This window comes from Bos mutus, chromosome 5, assembly GCF_027580195.1.
Source record: "Bos mutus isolate GX-2022 chromosome 5, NWIPB_WYAK_1.1, whole genome shotgun sequence".
NCBI classification, from domain to species: domain Eukaryota; kingdom Metazoa; phylum Chordata; class Mammalia; order Artiodactyla; family Bovidae; genus Bos; species Bos mutus.
Genome location: NC_091621.1, coordinates 8367620 through 8385813, shown reverse-complemented (window position 1 = coordinate 8385813; position 18194 = coordinate 8367620). Strand labels below are relative to the sequence as shown.

The following is an 18194-nucleotide window of genomic DNA, read 5'->3' as shown; positions in this document are numbered from 1 at the left end:
TGTTTACTAAAAGAAGACATACATTTTAGATTTGACATTTATGGAAATAAGGTTAGTGTTTTGTAACAGACCTTAAATAACCTGACATATCATTGCCTTTGTGAAGAAGGCCTCAGCAAGTGTGTTAATTTTTTTCTCAAAAAGCAGTCATTCTTTTCAAATGCTTTCCACAAAACTGAAGCCCAAGGATTAGAACTACAGTTGGTGGCTCAGATGGTAAAGCATCTGCCTACAATGCGGGAGACCTGGGTTCAATCCCTGGGTCGCGAAGATCTCCTGGAGAAGGAAATGGCAACCCACTCCAGGATTCTTGCCTGGACAATCCTATGAACAGAGGAGCCTGGTAAGTTACAGTCCACGGGGTCGCAAAGAGTTGGACATGACTGAGCGCCTTCACTTTCCTTTCCTCATTTTATGTATGGGGCAGTAAGGGCGATTAACGACTCAATCAAATTTAGTTATTTTAACAAAGCTGCACTTTCAATAAGTGGTAAATCAGTGAAGAATTTATGATTCATAGGAATCTCACATAAACAGCTTTGTAGTCAGGCTCAAACACATGCTTCAAGGCATCACTGTTACGTCTGCATATAAGTCACAAATTTAAACAATAAGCTTAAATTATGAAATAATAGCAAATATTAAAATACCTAATACCTGGAGTTGCGGTGATGGAGGAAAAACGTCCCCATGATCAGAGGCTTCAGATCACTTAACACAAAGGATATTAATAAATGCTGCATTTAATAACTTTCAACTTACTTGATTACTGGAGGCAATGAATCAAGTCTAGTCTCTGGGCTCCAAGCTATGCCATCAACTCTGACTCCATGGTGAAATGTTCGTAGTGTTTTATACTGAATTCCTTCAACGTCTGCTTCTTCCTCCTAAGCATACACAGTAAGTGTTTAAATAAGTCATGAGAAAAACAGTATAAAACTGTGTATTTTATTATAATGACGAATTTGTCAGGGGGCCATGAATATTCTTTTGAGAAGTTCAAAAAGCAGATTAGATATTAAGCAGATTAGATGTTAGGCTATAATCCATGGGGTCGCAAAGAGTGAGACACGACTGAGTGATTTCACTTTTACTTTCTTTCAACCAGTTTATTGAACAACAAAAATATTCAAAGCTGTCTAAGTGTTACAAAATAACTCTCTAAGATAACTAAAAACAATATACTTGTTATACTTTATCTAAAAAGACATTTTATTCAATAGAAAATATATTTCACATCAAACACAATGAAAATGGAATGCTCTAAGAATCAGAACGTTCTAGGTAAATGAAGTAACATGCATGGATTATCAAATAACAATATCAAAAATATATACTGAACACAGTTTTGATTATGTATAAGATACCTTGTACCTTACTACTACTATGTTACGATGCCTCAAAGTCATTATAAAGAGTATCAATGATTTTCACATAGTATTATACATGGAAATAGTTGGACACAACTCAGCAACTAACACTTTCACTTTCATACATGTGTGGGACTGAACAAACTGTTGTTCATCTATACCATTACTATGAACAGTGGATGTGCAAATTACTGATAAGTCTTTTAGATATTTGATTCTGGATAAGCTGTTTAATAAAGTCAGCTTATCTATTTGATTCAGTACTACTAAAATGATTTCAGTTTATTCTCATGGGAAGACAAGAATGAATTTTGAAAAGTCAAGTCATCTTTGTCTGGCAATATGGACAATAACCTGAAAAGCTTTCTGACCACAAAAATAATGCAAAAATTCAAATCCAGAGAAGCAACTTAGCACAGAGGCAGAAAGCTATCTTAAGGACATCTGCCCACATCCAATAATTAATAACTTTTGTTTGTAGGGGACAGAAGACAAAACTTAGTGCCTACACAAAGAGGGATGCGGATCAGGGACCTTAGCATAGATCCAGGACCTTTAAAGTGGAAGTAGGGAAAACTACTTCAAATCAAAATCAAAAGTGCCATGCAAAATATGTACCATGGCTGAAGGCCAAGAAAAAGAAAAAAGTAACGTGAGAAATCTCAACCATTGGCTGGCCCTAACATAAGTTTGGGGCTTGAATTCCCATTAACTATGTGCTCCAGAAAATGAAAACTTATTTCAAAATGTCCATATATTGTTAGTGGCCCCAAGCACTTGATGGATAAAGGCACATTCTTTTTGGATGAACTTCCTCTACCCAGGTCTCAAAATTCTCACAGATATAGTTCAATCAAATATGATCTTACATGCATGCACTACTACATATGAAAACAAAATACCACAAACAGAAGAATCAACCTGGAGACATTAAAAAATCAGATTAAAAAAATGTATTTTTGAGGATGTAGACGAGAGAATCAAAAAATATGACTAAGCAACATGAGATTACCCAAAGTGACCAGACAGGTATTAAAGAATGAAATGAAAATATATAGATGAAAATACTATCATGAGAAAAAAATAAACAATGCTCAGAGAAGCTGGAAGACAGATTTGAAAAACTTATTCAGAATGTAGTTAAGACAAAAAGAGATGTTAAGAGGGATTCAGTGAGCAGTTCCACCATATAGCTAATTTGGGTTGTAGGAGAAAGCAGTCAAGGGAATGGGGGAAGAGGCAAGATTTGAAGAGATAATGGTAAAGGATTCTTCATACTTGATTACAAGCACCAATATGTATATTCATAAAAAATAATAAATCCCAGGCAGCTTAAAAAGAAATCTGCAGCTAGACACTATACAGTAAAACTTCAGAACACACACTCTCTCACATATGGGTGTGCATATATGTGAGAAGAGGGGAGTGAGGGAGAAGGAGCAAGAGTGAGATAAGGGTCTTAGTAATAGCAATCAGAAAGAAAAGATAGATGTCCTATAAAAGAGTAATAATTAGAACAACCATCAGCTTCATAGCAGAAACAAATGCAGGAAGTCAGTGAAATATCTTCAAAATGATACAAAAAACTGTTGAACTGTAGCCACAACAAACTAGTGTTTCAAGAATGAAGCTGTTTTAAAGGAATTTTCATAAAAACCAAAACCAATGATTGGCATCAATAAAGTCTCACTAAAGGATCTTCTAAAGCACGGGCTGGCAAACTATGACCAAGGAGCCAAATATGGCCTATGGTCTGCTTTGGTATGGCCCACAAGCTGAGAAAGGACAGAAATGGTATGGACCTAACAGAAGCATAAGATATTAAGAAGAAATGGCAAGAATACACAGAAGAACTGTACAAAAAAGATCTTCACGACCCAGATAATCATGATGGTGTGATCACTGACCTAGAGCCAGACATCCTGGAATGTGAAGTCAAGTGGGCCTTAGAAAGCATCACTACGAACAAAGCTAGTGGAGGTGATAGAATTCCAGTTGAGCTATTTCAAATCCTTAAAAATGATGCTGTGAAAGTGTTGCACTCAATATGCCAGCAAATTTGGAAAACTCAGCAATGGCCACAGGACTGGAAAAGGTCAGTTTTCATTCTAATCCCAAAGAAAGGCAATGCCAAAGAATGCTCAAACTACTGCACAATTGCACTCATCTCACACGCTAGTAAAGTAATGCTCAAAATTCTCCAAGCCAGGCTTCAGCAATATGTGAACCGTGAACTTCCAGATGTTCAAGCTGGTTTTAGAAAAGGCAGAGGAACCATCTGCTGGATCATCGAAAAAGCAAGAGTTCCAAGAAAACATTTATTTCTCCTTTATTGACTATGCCAAAGCCTTTGACTCTGTGGATCACAATAAACTGGAAAATTCTGAAAGAGATGGGAATACCAGACCACTTGACCTGCCTCTTGAGAAACCTACATGCAGGTTAGGAAGCAACAGTTAGAACTGGACATGGAACAACAGACTGGTCCCAAATAGGAAAAGGAGTACGTCAAGGCTGTATATTGTCACCCTGCTTATTTAACTTCTATGCAGAATACATCATGAGAAATGCTGGACTGGAAGAAATACAAGCTGGAATCAAGATTGCCGGGAGAAATATCAATAACCTCAGATATGCAGAGGACACCACCCTTATGGCAGAAAGTGAAGAGGAACTAAAAAGCCTCTTGATGAAAGTGAAGTGGAGAGTGAAAAAGTTGGCTTAAAGCTCAACATTCAGAAAACGAAGATCATGGCATCTGGTCCCATCACTTCATGGGAAATAGATGGGGAAACAGTGGAAACAGTGTCAGACTTTATTTTTCTGGGCTCCAAAATCACTACAGATGGTGACTGCAGCCATGAAATTAAAAGACGCTTACTCCTTGGAAGGAAAGTTATGACCAACCTAGATAGCATATTCAAAATCAGAGACATTACTTTGCCAACAAAGGTTCATCTAGTCAAGGCTATGGTTTTTCCTGTGGTCATGTATGGATGTGAGAGTTGGGCTGTGAAGGCTGAGTGCCGAAGAATTGATGCTTTTGAACTGTGGGGTTGGAGAAGACTCTTGAGAGTCCCTTGGACTGCAAGGAGATCCAACCAGTCCATTCTGAAGGAGATCAGCCCTGGGATTTCTTTGGAAGGAAAGATGCTAAAGCTGAAACTCCAGTACTTTGGCCACCTCATGTGAAGAGTTGACTCATTGGAAAAGACTCTGATGCTGGGAGGATAGGGGGCAAGAGGAGAAGGGGACGACAGAGAATGAGATGGCTGGATGGCATCACTGACTTGATGGACGTGAGTCTGAGTGAACTCCGGGAGCTGGTGATGGGCAGGGAGGCCTGGCGTGCTGCGATTCATGGGGTCGCAAAGAGCTGGACACAACTGAGCGACTGAACTGACTGACTGACTGATATGTCTATATAGATAGAAGTTATGTGAAGGATTGTTCTAAGAATTCCATTCATCCTGAATCTAAATCCAAAGTTTTACAATGTGTACTTTAATTGGATCCTAGTGGATGTGTTGATTTTTCCAGGATAGCCTTTGGAATCCTAGCACAATCATTTCACAAACATTACATATACCTTTCTCTACATGATTCAGATACCCTTTGAAAATAACTTTACATTTCAGGTGAACTTAACAGAAAAAAGTTTTTCCATAAAACCATAAAAAGGGAAACAAATGTATTTATCAAGGAAAAAAAAAAAACAGTCAAATTTTATTACTTCATAATTTGTCTGTATATTAACTGTATAGTTAACAGCTAGATATGCCAAGGCAGCAATCACTAAGGAACTTAAAAATAAGGTTAGGAGCCTAATCACAGCTGACTTTATAGATTGGGTTATATCTATTTTTCCACACTGACAAACTAATCTTTAAAAATGAACTTTTTACCATCAAACACACTATTTTTGCTAATGTAACAACAGTATTGACAATTAGGTTACAATTAATAACATAATTTGTTATTAAAGTACATATGGAGTTATTGGGTGGTCATGGGGATAAAGAAATCCCAGTGACTATACAGTCTGCATTTTATGTATCACCAGTGAAACCATTTTTCCTGGCAGCAATGTCTACCACTGAGCCAACTAAAAGGCCAGGGTGTGTGCGTGTGGTATAGGCAGAGATGAATGCTATTTTGGGTTTAGCTTGAGGTGTAGGCAGTATTGTATAGGCAGGAAATTAAGATACTTTGGAAAACTTGCTATAATGCGCATCATTATACAAGTCTCCAGTATATTTGAGGTTGGGGCAAAGCCAGGCTGATGAAAGGGCTATTCTAAGGGTTTGAAATTGGCTGTTCTTCCCACCACACCCATTTAAGGCCAAATATAGAATTTTAGTTGGATGAGACTGTAAAGTTTACCTAGTCTCCTTCTTTCATCTAATGCTTAAATCTCTACTAGAACATTTTAAAAAAAGTTTACATAATCCTTCTGTGAATATTTCCAAGTGAGAGAGAACTAGCTACTTTTGTGGGGACTTTATTCAGTTTGGGGGTAGTTCTAATTATTACAACAGTTCTCGTTAACATTAAACCAAAATCTGTTTCCATGTAAATTCTATTCATTGCTCCGAATTCTGCTCTTTGGAACCATCACTGAGGTAATTTAACTCAGTGACAACACATGTCTGGTCATTAACTGACCTTCACTAGGTGAACACACTCAAACAGGCAGTTTCAGCCTTAGTCCTAAAGCACCGTAAGTAACAACTCCACTCAAACAGAATTGATGACATAAAAGTTACCATTTTGAGGCTAATCCCTCTTTCACATGACGGTTTTAAACTTTTTAATGCCACTTTGAAATCTGTCTTCAAATACATTATCTCCTTTGAATCATAATACACTGCTAAGAACTGAAGTAAACACTAGATATTACTGTCAATTTACAGCACAGGATATAGAGCTGTGGTGTCCAATCTGGTGGCCATTAGCCCCATGGGGCTATTAAGCACTGGAAAAATGTGGCTGGTCCAAGATGCACACTTTATAAAGTGCAAAATCCACACCAGATTTCATAGACTTAGTATAAAAGGAATATGTAAGGATTTCATTAATAATTTTTATATTCGTTACACACATAAAATATATTGGATATGCTGGGTAAAAATACATTATTAAAATTAATTTCACCTGCTTTTTACTTTTCATAATGTGGTTACTACGACATTGAAATTTATACTTGTGGCTCACATTCTATTTTTATTGGACAGCACTGAATTAAGTTCCTTTGGCAGTTTAATCCAATTTTGGATTGGATCTATTAAAACAATATTTGGATTCTGAGCAGAGAGTCTGGCATATAACAGGTGCTCAATAAAAATTTGTTAAATTAAGTCTGTCACCCAAAGCATTAGGTAGCCTTTTCAACTTCATGTTCTATATAAATTCAATGTGCTTGTCCAAGTCTTCTCATCCAAGTCCCAGTAGAGGTTGCAATTCATTATTTTTTTAAATTAATTTTATTAGAGTATAGTTGATTTACAACAGATTTACAATGTTGTATTAGTTTCAGGTGTATGCAATTTATTATTGACCACCCTTTAAACAGAATTAGAAACCTTCATGCTCCCTCTACTCTTTACTTTTATAGTATTATCTTATTGCATTACATTTAAACATCTCCTTGAGGGCAGGGTCCTTGATTTTTTTAAAATATGTATTGTTAGTTCCCAGCACCTGATCTGCAATTAATGAGTATCTGACAAATATATGACACCAACCAACAGTACTGTCACTTGGCTCAAATTTCCAACATATTCAAAAGAATATCATGAAATTCTGAAAAATGCTTTGTTGAAATTCAAATTTACTATATCAGCAGTGTTTTCCTAATAGTCTCAGAGTGAGGATTGCCTTTCTGACAGCAATGTGAAATCTTTCAATTCAGTTTTTCCTAGTTTTTTTTTTGAAGATAAGAACTGAGCGCTACAGAACTTGAAAGTTCTAACATGAGAGACTAGGAACAATGTTCAACAGTGCTTAATTAGATAAAAAAATAATTTCAGAAGAAGCAATCTGAATCTCCCCTGGCAAAGTACTGGAACCATTTCTCTAGAACTGTTTGAACTATGGCTTCAACCTCTCTGAATAGCAGCATAGGAGGAAAAGAACAGTGGTTTAAAAATCTGGTATAGAGTTTGTTTTTTCAGTTATTAGTCAGATAAATCCTTGCATTCCTTTAAAGTAGAATGGAAACTCCATGAGGACAGAGACAGTTGTTTAACTGTATCCCCAATACCTGGCACAGAAGATAATTTGTGTTCACTGCTTGATAAGTTAATAAAAGTCTAATTCTTTCCTTAGGTTATTTGGGGTTAAGACCCACATTGCCAGCCTCACAGTCTAAGGGTCCACAGGGATAATGTCTATGACCACAGTTACAGAGCAATACAAATGTTTTGCTCTTTTTTTTCCCCTCATTTTGTCACTTTCCACCTTTTGCTCCCTTTTTCTCTCTGCTACCCATCACTTCTTTGCCTTCTTTTTCCTCTCTTCTTGACTTTCTCCCTCAGAATTTCTTAGGTGAACATAAAGCAAAGCATATTTTTTTTCAGTACTTTTGAATACAATTAGCTATTAATTTCTAAAGCACTGAAACAAAATTTAATTTCATTTGTAGGAGGCTGCTTTTTTCTTTTGTAGGTTAGTAGTGTGCATTAGAAAAATGGTTTCCCTTTGGTTTTTTTCAAGAGTGTGTTGTATTATTTCTCCTAACTATGTGACTTTTTATGATCCTAACCTGATGAGATCTTAACCTTGTCCAGCTGAGATCAGGCTGAAGGTCATATTCAGCCTAAAAGCTAGAAATTCCTACCCCAACTCTAAGAGGCAATGTGGGATAATGTAACAACTCATGTGTTCTACTCAGACACCAACCAACGGAAGCTTTTAATTCATACTTTCTTTTTAGGATAAATATACATGCAGTCTAGTTGTGTATAACCTAATACATTTATGCCACTGTAAAATGTCAAATTGCATTTATGATGTTAAAATACTATAAGATACTAAACTGCCTCCTCAGTAAAAGAGGAAATAATATTTACAATGTTTATAATATCACTTTGGTGATAAAGTTATTTAAAATCTTTGAAAATTGGTCACTGCCAAATCACCTCACTGATTAACCTTAATCTAGGAAACAGTGTTATATAGATAACACTCTGATAAACAAAGGATTAATCAGAGGTTCCTGAGGGTTGACCTCCCATTGTTCAAATTCTCTCTGACACGGAGAACTAGCTTTCCTGTGAGAAAATGTGATGTGTGCCACACCATTAAATATGGGGCTGTGCCTGAGCGTGCCTGACCAAATTGATGACAGTCATATGTATTTAATGTGTCAGATACTATGTAGGAACTGTACATGCTAACTTATGATATTCATACAAAACCCTGTTAAGTACAGCTGACCCTTGAAAACCATGATTTTGAACTGTGTCCACTTATATACAGATATTTTTCAAAACATACCTACTAGAGGACTATATGATTTGCTGTTGATTGAATCCATGGATGAGAAATCAGGGAACTATAGTTACACCTGGATGTTGACTGCATCCATTGGCAGCCCTTACCTCCACAATGTTTAAGAGTCAAGTGTATAATTGTTCTCATTTTTATAGAAGAGACGTTAAGTACCTGCTCAAGGTCATCTAGCTATTAAGAGGTAAAGCCAGGCAGGCACAAAAACCCAGGCATTTTGGCTCCAGAGTTCACGGTCTTAATGACTATGCTGAATTGCCTGTTCAATTGTAGATCTCATACTCTGTATACTCTAGATATATAAAAAGCATGAGAGCAACTAGGAAAGCTGATATCATCACAGCTATAAAGTCTCCTGGAAGATCATTTTTAAGCTCTCAATACTACTAGCTTGTTTTTGTTTTTTTTTCTATGTCAAACTGCAATACAGAAAAGCTGGATTTAGTAATTAATCAGATCTCATTTAATTGGTATTTTCCCTGCACATAACAAGGTATAGTTAATTATAACCTTCAATTACTAGAATATTCCATTTCTAATCATGAAGCATAAGAGGAGCCTTATATATGTATATGGCCTTGCCCCTGAATAATGGGGGTTAGGGCAGTGACTCCACACAGTTGAAAATCCTGGTGTAACTTGCAGTAAGCCTCCCTGGTGGCTCAGATAGTAAAGAATCTGCCGACAATGCGAGAGATCCAGTTCGATCCTTGGGTCAGGAAGATCCTCTGGAGGAGGGAATGGCAACCTACTCCAGTATCCTTGCCTGGAGAATTCCATGGACAGAGGAAGAGCTTGGCAGGCTATAGTCCATGGTGTCGCAAAGAGTCTGACACCACTGAGAGACTAATACTTTCATTTTTCTCCCTGTGGGCAGTTCCTCAGCATCTGCAGATTCAACTAACTGCAGATTCTATAGTATCCTAGTATTTATTACTGGAAAAAAAAAAAAATCCATGTATAAGTGAACTATGCAGTTCAAATCTGTGTTGTTTAAAGGTCAACTGTATTCTTCCTTTTCAATACTTACTCAGTGTTTGCACAAATATTAGGCATATATTACTAGGAATGTCTTTCTCAGTAGTTCTTCATCTCATTTTTTTTTACATTTAAGCTCAGCATGCTTTCAAAGTTTAGTGAAAATTACCAAAGTTTGTATAAGTTTTCTTTTCAGTGTAACATCTTCACTGTCACTCAGTGCAGTTTTGTACACTAACCTGAAATGTACAGGTGCCAACGAACACAAAATTATTGCCACCATATGCAATTAGGTTTCCTGAATCCCCACTCTCAAAGGGATTGAATTCTACCACGTGCACATAATCTTCACAATCCACAGTGTAGGCAGCATTTCTTGTGGCATCTTGCTTCATCTTGTATGGCAAAACTTGTGCAGCTGCAAAAATGGCCTTCTATTGGACAAGGTCACAGAACTGTGGATTACAGCACAGAAACAGAAACCATCAAAGTGTTAGGATGTGATGACAGGCAGCTCAAAAAAAAAAAATATTCAACTACTTTGTGAATGGTACTTGCAGAGAAAGTCACTACAAAATTCTGTTTAGATTATTTAAAGGACAGGGAGTACTTAAAGATGGAATTACATTACTAGAAAATATACTCATAAAAAATTAATGATCATTAACATTATGGAGCTCTACCTGCAAGCGCCACCATTAAGTATTTTACTAACATTACCATGCCTAATACTTGCACAAACCTAAGAGGGAGGTACTATGATCCCCTTTTTACAGATGAAGAAATCGAGACTTCACATGGTTAACTCGCTTGCCAATCTCATAAGAGGAGCCAGAATGTGAGACTTTCTAAGTGCTGGGCACCAGTACAATAAAGAGAAACACAAAAGCCTGTTTTGAAAGAGCTCACAATCCAGGGTTATTTATGATTTAGTGTGAACAGTACTATAACATAAGCAGATACAAAATATACAATCTGGAGAAAGGAATGCCAAAATGGGACACAAAATAGTATTCATAAAACCAGGCACAAAACTTCAGCTAATGTTTCATGGCCTGGTGTGCATTCTGAAAGTAGCATTCCCAGATGAGACTTATAGATTCTGAAGAGGTCACTTTTTTGGTTTGTTTTTTTTTAATGGGACGGTAGTTGTCCTGAAAACAGCTGGGCTTGATAGCAAACACATCAAGTATCTGATGAGTATCTACTAAGAAATCATATGAGTTCCACCTCGGGAAGTCTATAACCTAGTAACCTTAAGAGTGGGCATCTGGGACTAAACAGTTGTAAAACGTGACCAAGGTAAGGCAGCAGGGTGGGAAGTGCAAAAGATTCCAGAATAGGAAACTCGGTTTCTAACTGTTCATTAAAGCAGTGACCAGTCTAATTACAGTCTCAGGGTCTCACTGTACAAAGCGGGCTGGACTCGCCCCTCTAAAATTGCGAAAACAGGGGAGGGAGGGAACAAGAGAAGTCCCCGCATAGCCCTGAAATCTCTTTCAGAGCCACGCAAATACCGCGAGACCCCGCCACTACCTCCCGGAGCCCGAGATCGAAAGGAACAGGGGTGGGGAACGGCCCGAGGAGAGGAGGAACTCCCAGGGATAGATTGGAGGCGCGTGGCGACCGGCAGCCGAGCAGGGATGCCCCTTGGGCTTACGCGCGATACGCACCGGAGGGCGCCTGGAAGCGGCTAAAGCCGAGCTGCTGTTCACCTTGGGCTGCTGCGGCGCGCGCCGGCTCTGCTTCCGGGTCAGAGGGCGGGAGCTGCGATTGGCTGTCGGGCCCTCCCGCGAGATTTAAAATGTAAACCCGCGATCTCTGGAACAGTCGCCCTTGTGCAGCCAGCTGGAGCATTCTTCAGGGGAGTCTGCACCTACTTGGGTTCTCCCCGAGCTAGGTGAGTGTCACTTTTTTCTCGTCCGTCTGCAGGCTTTAAGCTGCGACTTGTGAGGGTTTTTCGGTAACAGCAGAGCGCCATGTGGTTGCCTAGAGTAATATTTGTGGAGTGTTTTTGCTCCGGGGTCTGGTTTTGGTCTGGGGTTATTGAACAGAGTTCTTATGTTCCATTGATGGAGCTGGAAGGTGCTGAGGGATCATCTGCTGACTGGAAGAATAAGGTCCACAGAGCCCTACTTAGATTACTTAGTTAGGCAGGAAACCAGGCTTAGGTAGACTCCACTTTCTCCCTCTCCCTTTTACTTCCGCCCAAAGAACTGTTAGGACCTGCATACCATGAGCAGCAACGATGCCCTTTTTTACTGAGCACCTCCTAAGTGTCCAGCACTAGGTCGATTATTTACTGTCTCACTAACGTGTCCTAATTTTATGAACTAGGAGATAATCATTTCCGTTTTACAGATGAAGAAATTTATGCTCATCAGAGGTTTTAAATACTGAAGGACATACAGCCAGTAAATGGGGACCTTGGTATATCTCTTTTATCCATCTCACACTGGCTCCCAAGTGACATTTTCCTGCCTTACAATTTTTGCTGCAGTGCAGCTTGGAATCCAAATGCTAAAAACAAGTGTTTATTATTGCTGCTATCTTCTACTACTCTTTGTATGTTGCAGCCTGACACTCAGAGCACTTGCATAATCATTGTCTCCTTGATTTCTGGAAGTATTCTACATCTTCCTAGGCAGTCAGGGCTTATTGCTTAGACTCACACAGCCAGCTAGCTACTGAAAGAGTCAAGGCTAGAGGCTTGGCTAACTGGTGGTACTGCCTGTTTTTGTGCAGCCAGTTCGTGAGCTAATTTTACGTGTTTGGTTGGTTGGAAAAAAAAAAAAAGTCCAGCAGAAGAATATTTTATAATATGTGAAAATTTTATGATCTTTAAATTTCTGTAAAATTTTGCTAAAGCCGAGCTGTACTCATTTGTTTATGTATTGTCTGTGGCTAGTTTCACCCTGCAAGGTAAGAGACCTTATGTCCTGCACACCTCACTGTTTACTGTTGGAACCTTTCCAAAAGTGTTCTAACTCCTGAATAAGATGGACTTTTATATGTGCGAGGCGTTGTTCTAAAATCTTACCTTGTACTTATGTCATTTACTTTTCACAAAACCCTCTGAGATAGTACTATTATTATTTTTGTTTTCAGTTGGAAAACAAAAGGAAGGAAGGTTTCACCAGGAAGCTTCACAAGGAAGCTGAGGCAGAGAGAGGGGACATAACTTGGAGTTCTAACAGCTTGTAAGTGGTGGAGCTAGAATTCAAAACAGTCTAATTCTAGATTAGTTTTCATTCTTAGCAATCCGAACTCATAGTATGTTTAAATAATACCAGTAAATAATTTACTACTTAATATTGATTCTAGGCAAACTGATCATGTTACTGAAACTTTATTTCTTCACTTTATATTTTTTTCTTATAAGAGATGAAGGTGATATTTTGAAGACAATTTTACTGTTTACTTGGATTTGTATTTTTGTAGATACTTTATAGTCTTCTACCTGTATCTTTAAATTGCATCCCTGATTATGTCTGCAAATTATTGTTTTGTAAATGGCACATACCCATTTATTTTTTTTAATCATGCAAACCCAAGATACCTAGTAAACATCCTGGATTCTGTTTATGTCATATAAAAAAAGGAAGAAAAAGATAACGGAGTAAATTGATTGAATGTGAATAGTAAAATACCCAAAATAAGATAATGGCATGTGACTATGTTGGAGACTAGGGTACTTAAAGTGGGGAAAAAAAGTCGTAGTGATATAAAAGCGCACCACTTTTGGAGTTAGGCGTCTTGAATTTAGGTTTATTTGGCCATTTGCTAGCTCAGCAGCATAGGGTGTCAGTTTCTTCAGGTGTAAAATGAGGATAACAGACCTTCCTCAGGACTCTTGTGAAGATTAAATGAGGTAATAAATATTAAGCTTTTGAAAAGTACCTGGCTCCAAGAAACCTTCTAAGTATTAGCTATTATTGTTTTGGTTGTCTATTGCCGTGTAACAAACCACTCTGAAGTTTAAGTGGTGTTAAACAACAGCCATTTTAAATGTTATGATTCTGAGGATCAACGATTTGGGCTGTACTCAGCTACATGGTTCTGCTGGTCTTGCCTAGGGTCACTTAGGGTGCTGTATGTCATCTGACAGGTTGATTGGGTCTAGATAATCTGTGATAGCCTCACTCACATGTCTGTTCATGGTCTTGGTTATCAGCTGGAGTGCCTATCAGCTTGGAGAAGGAAATGGCAACCCACTCCAATATTCTTGCCTGGAGAATCCCAGGGACGGAGGAGCCTGGTGGGCTGCCATCTGTGGGGTTGCACAGCGTCGGACACGACTGAAGCGATGCAGCAGCAGCAGCAGCCTATCAGCTGATTCTCCTCCACACAGCCTTTCCAGCAGGCTCATTTGCAGTTCTTCATATGGCATTCTGAGAATAGTGAGAGAGTAAGAGCTAAAACTGTAGGCTTGTGTCAGGAGGCCCCCAAGATTACCCCAGGTTGGATAATTTGCTAAGAGGACTCAAAGGACTCAGCGTATAGTTGTACTCATGCTATAATATATTACAGCAAAAAGATGCCAAGCAAAATCAGCAAAGGGAGAAGGTACATGGGGGTGAACTCCAGGAGAAATCAAGCACAAGCTTCCAAAAGTCTTCTCTTTGGGGAGTCACATAGGATATAGTTAAGTCTCCCAGCAACAAGTTATGACAGCACATGAAATGTTGTCTGTCAGGGTAGCTCTTTAGAGATTCAATGCCCAGGCTTTTTATTGGGGTTTGAACATGTAGATATCTTCTATGTTCCGAAATTCTAGACTAAAAAGAAAAGCCTATCAGCATAAGCTATATTGTTTGTACAAATAGTTTAAGTGCAATGAACCATTCTTACTGAAAATCTTCCTGAAATCTTAAGTTTCCAGATGCCAACCAAGGGCCAACCCTGTAAACATGCTTTTTAAAAGATAATAGTCGGGTCTGCCATATTAACTCTTTCTGCATGGGCCTTTGGGAACTAGATCTAGGCTTGGAATTCCTGTGATGTCATTCTTGTCACGTTCTATTGATCAAATCAAGTTACAAGGCTAACCCAGATTCAAAGGGGTGGAAAATAGACCACCCCTTTTGGGATAACACAGGGATGAGAGGAAATTGACTTTCTTTGTTTTGTCTTCTGCCGTAGATATCACCATCTATTTCAAAATAAATATTTAAAAAATACAGCTTGCTATGTTTGTGTCTATAATCATGTTTGCAGAATTTGCCTTTATCTGTTTTGTATTCTCAGATCGATGGTTGGATTTCATTGTTTTACAAGATTTGGTTTAAGAAAACTAAAGGAGAGGAAAGTATGATTGGGTGGAAATTGTATCACTCTGTTTTTCTAAATTTAATTAAAAGCAGTCGTAGTAAATATGAAATGACCTCTTGTTCACTATTTTTCTCTTACTCTGCTTCCTTACACATGTTAAATGTTAATTTCCAATTAAAATATGGCTTTTTAACATTGCATTCTATCCTACATTAAGAGCATGGCTGGGCTTAATCAGAAGTCTATCTTGGATATGATTAAAGAGTTCAGAAGGAACTGGCACACTCTTTGTAACTCTGAGAGAACTACTGTGTGTGGTGCAGACTCCATGCTCTTGGCATTGCAGCTTTCCATGGCAGAGAACAACAAACAGGTTAGTAGACTGTATTTAGGTTAACTTTTTTTTAAAAGTGAATTTTGGTTGCTGCCCATTTGAATAAGCTTAATTGCATTAATTTCTGAGCAATATGTGCCCTTCTATGATAACGTCATTATACTATATTCACAAATGCCTCTGTGTGTCTGTGTCAAAATATTGCCATTGGATTTGAAATGATTTGTTAATTTGTCAAAAGTGAAACTTTTATATGTATAATTTAATGTGTGACGTGCACGTTTGATGTTTAATTTATAATTTTAAGGTAGTTCAGTTCAGTTCAGTCGCTGAGTCGTGTCTGACTCTTTGTGACCCCATGAATCGCAGCATGCCAGGCCTCCCTGTCCATCACCAACTCCCTCAGTTCACTCAAACTCACGTCCATCGAGTCGGTGATGCCAATTTTAAGGTAAACATACAACTATTATGATTATTATGGTTAAAAATTATTTTTATAAGACTTCTGCAAAAAGTTCTAGAAGACACACATAAATAATGTTTATTTAAATGTAATCAAGTATTTTATGACTAATTTCAGACTCTGTGGTATAGATTAATTATTCCTAAGCCAAGCTGTGAAGCAGAATCACTTGGGAGGACTTTTAAAAAGTACTGGCTCCTGTGCCCTAATCTTGGACACTGATTTTCCTGATCTTGACTGAGACCCTGGAAATTGTCTTATTTTTTAAGCAAATTTTTAATCTTTATAACCTGAAGTGATTTTTGCACAGTTGGCTTGGGATAAGAGTGTTTGGAATAAGTTCTACCTAAGGGTTGAGAGATGTTCAGATGAAAGAAGGATGAATCTAGGTTGGAGTGGTAAGGAAAGTCTTCTTGGACTTTATATAATATACTTAAAAGAGGGAAGTCTTCAGATGGGAAGAATTTGAAGAAGCGGTGAAGGAAGAAGATTATCAGTTCAGAGTAAGCATCCAGGGGATTTAAAATCATGATGGTTTGAAAATGGTCAGGAGACTTAGCATTATCTTGACTAGAGAAGAAAATTTTTGAAGGGTAAAATTTTTTCAATGGGTCTATTGGGCTAGATAGTGAAATGACATTCTGATGAATTATTTTAATTCTATATGTCAGTAGTTCCCAGACTTTTAAATTTCATATGCTGCTACTGCTAAGTCACTACAGTCGTGTCGGACTCTGTGCGACCCCATAGACGGAAGCCCACCAGGATCCCCCATCCCTGGGATTCTCCAGGCAAGAACACTGGAGTGGGTTGCCATTTCCTTCTCCAATGCGTGAAAGTGAAAAGTGAAAGTGAAGTCGCTCAGTCATGTCTGACTCTTAGCGACCCCATGGACTGCAGCCTACCAGGCTCCTCCGTCCACAGGATTTTCCAGGCAAGGGTAATGGAGTGGGGTGCCATACTAGTAAAATTTCCCTCTCAAATTAGACATTGACATATTTGAACATTTCTCATGTTAGCACATAAAGCCATTGAGAAAAAATACTGACTAGAACCATCATTTTGAAAAAGAAAGAATAATTTAATACCTAAAAATTAGGAATTTTAAACGGTGCTTAAGTACACCTCTAAAAGGATACCTTTTGAGGTATCTTTTTCTTAAACTGTCTATTCATATCCTATGCTTATTTTGTTGTTCAGTCACTAAGTCATATCCATCGCTTTGGGACCCCATGCCAGGCTTCTTTGCTTACTTTACTGTTGACTTATTTTTGCCTCTTTCTTACTGTCTGAAAGAGTACATGTATTTTAGGTGCTCTCTTGTACACTTTGTCAATATCTTTCAGTGTGCTCCATTTACCCATGTTCACTGGATATACTTCCTTTATGTTCAGTTCGGTTACTCAGTCGTATCTGACTCTTTGGGACCCCATGGACTGCAGCACGCCAGGCCTCCCTGTCCATCACCAAATCCTGGAGTTTACTCAAACCCATGTCCATTGAGTCGGTGATGCCATCGCATCCTCTGTCGTGCTTTTTTCCTCCTGCCTTCAATCTTTCCCAGCATCAGGGTCTTTTCAAATGAGTCAGTTCTTTGCATCAGGTGGCCAAACTACTGGAGTTTCAGCTTCAACATCAGTCCATCCAATGAATATTCAGGACTGATTTCCTTTAGGATAGACTGGTTGGATCTCCTTGCAGTCCAAGGGACTCTCAAGAGTCTTCTCCAAAACCACAGTTCAAAAGCATCAATTCTTCGGTGCTCAGCTTTCTTTACAGTCCAACTCTCAACTCTGTACACGACTACTGGAAAAACTATAGCCTTGACTAGATGGACCTTTGTTGGCAAAGTAATGTCTCTGCTTTTTAATATGCTGTCTATGTTGGTCATAACTTTTCTTCCAAGGAGAAAGTGTCTTTTATTTCATGGATGCAGTCACCATCTGCAATGATTTTGTAGTCCAAAAATATAAAGTCTGTCACTGTTTCCAATGTTTCCCCTTCTATTTGCCATGAAGTGATGGAACCAGATGCCATGATCTTTGTTTTCTGAATGTTGAGCTTTAAGCCAACTTTTTCACTCTCCTTTTTCACTTTCATCAAGAGGCTTTTTAGTTCCTCTTCACTTTCTGCCATAAGGGTGGTGTCATCTGCATATCTGAGGTTATTGATGTTTCTCCCGGCAATCTTGATTCCAGCTTGTGCTTCTTCCAGCCCAGCTTTTCTCATGATGTACTCTGCATGTAAGTTAAATAAGCAGGGTGACAAT

General features: G+C 38.3%; 2 protein-coding genes across 5 annotated transcripts in view; one reads left to right on the top strand and one right to left on the bottom strand.

The window, feature by feature from the left end:
* The window catches only part of NUP37 (nucleoporin 37), a 52082-nt gene extending 40456 nt beyond the window's left edge, over positions 1–11626 (bottom strand). Inside the window, exons 1-3 of the mRNA XM_005898604.2 lie at positions 11531–11626; positions 10097–10312; positions 763–887 (exon numbers count right to left, since the gene is read on the bottom strand). Of these exons, the coding sequence (XP_005898666.1) occupies positions 763–887; positions 10097–10252 (281 nt within the window). The 5' untranslated portion in view covers positions 10253–10312; positions 11531–11626. The remainder of the gene's footprint in view (positions 1–762; positions 888–10096; positions 10313–11530) is intronic.
* The window catches only part of PARPBP (PARP1 binding protein), a 67068-nt gene continuing 60498 nt past the window's right edge, over positions 11625–18194 (top strand). Inside the window, exons 1-3 of one of the 4 annotated variants that reach the window (XM_070370250.1) lie at positions 11625–11757; positions 12966–13057; positions 15346–15501. In XM_070370250.1, the coding sequence (XP_070226351.1) occupies positions 15349–15501 (153 nt within the window). In that variant the 5' untranslated portion in view covers positions 11625–11757; positions 12966–13057; positions 15346–15348. The remainder of the gene's footprint in view (positions 11758–12965; positions 13058–15345; positions 15502–18194) is intronic. The other 3 variants (XM_070370252.1, XM_070370251.1, XM_005898605.3) reach the window with 3 other exon arrangements.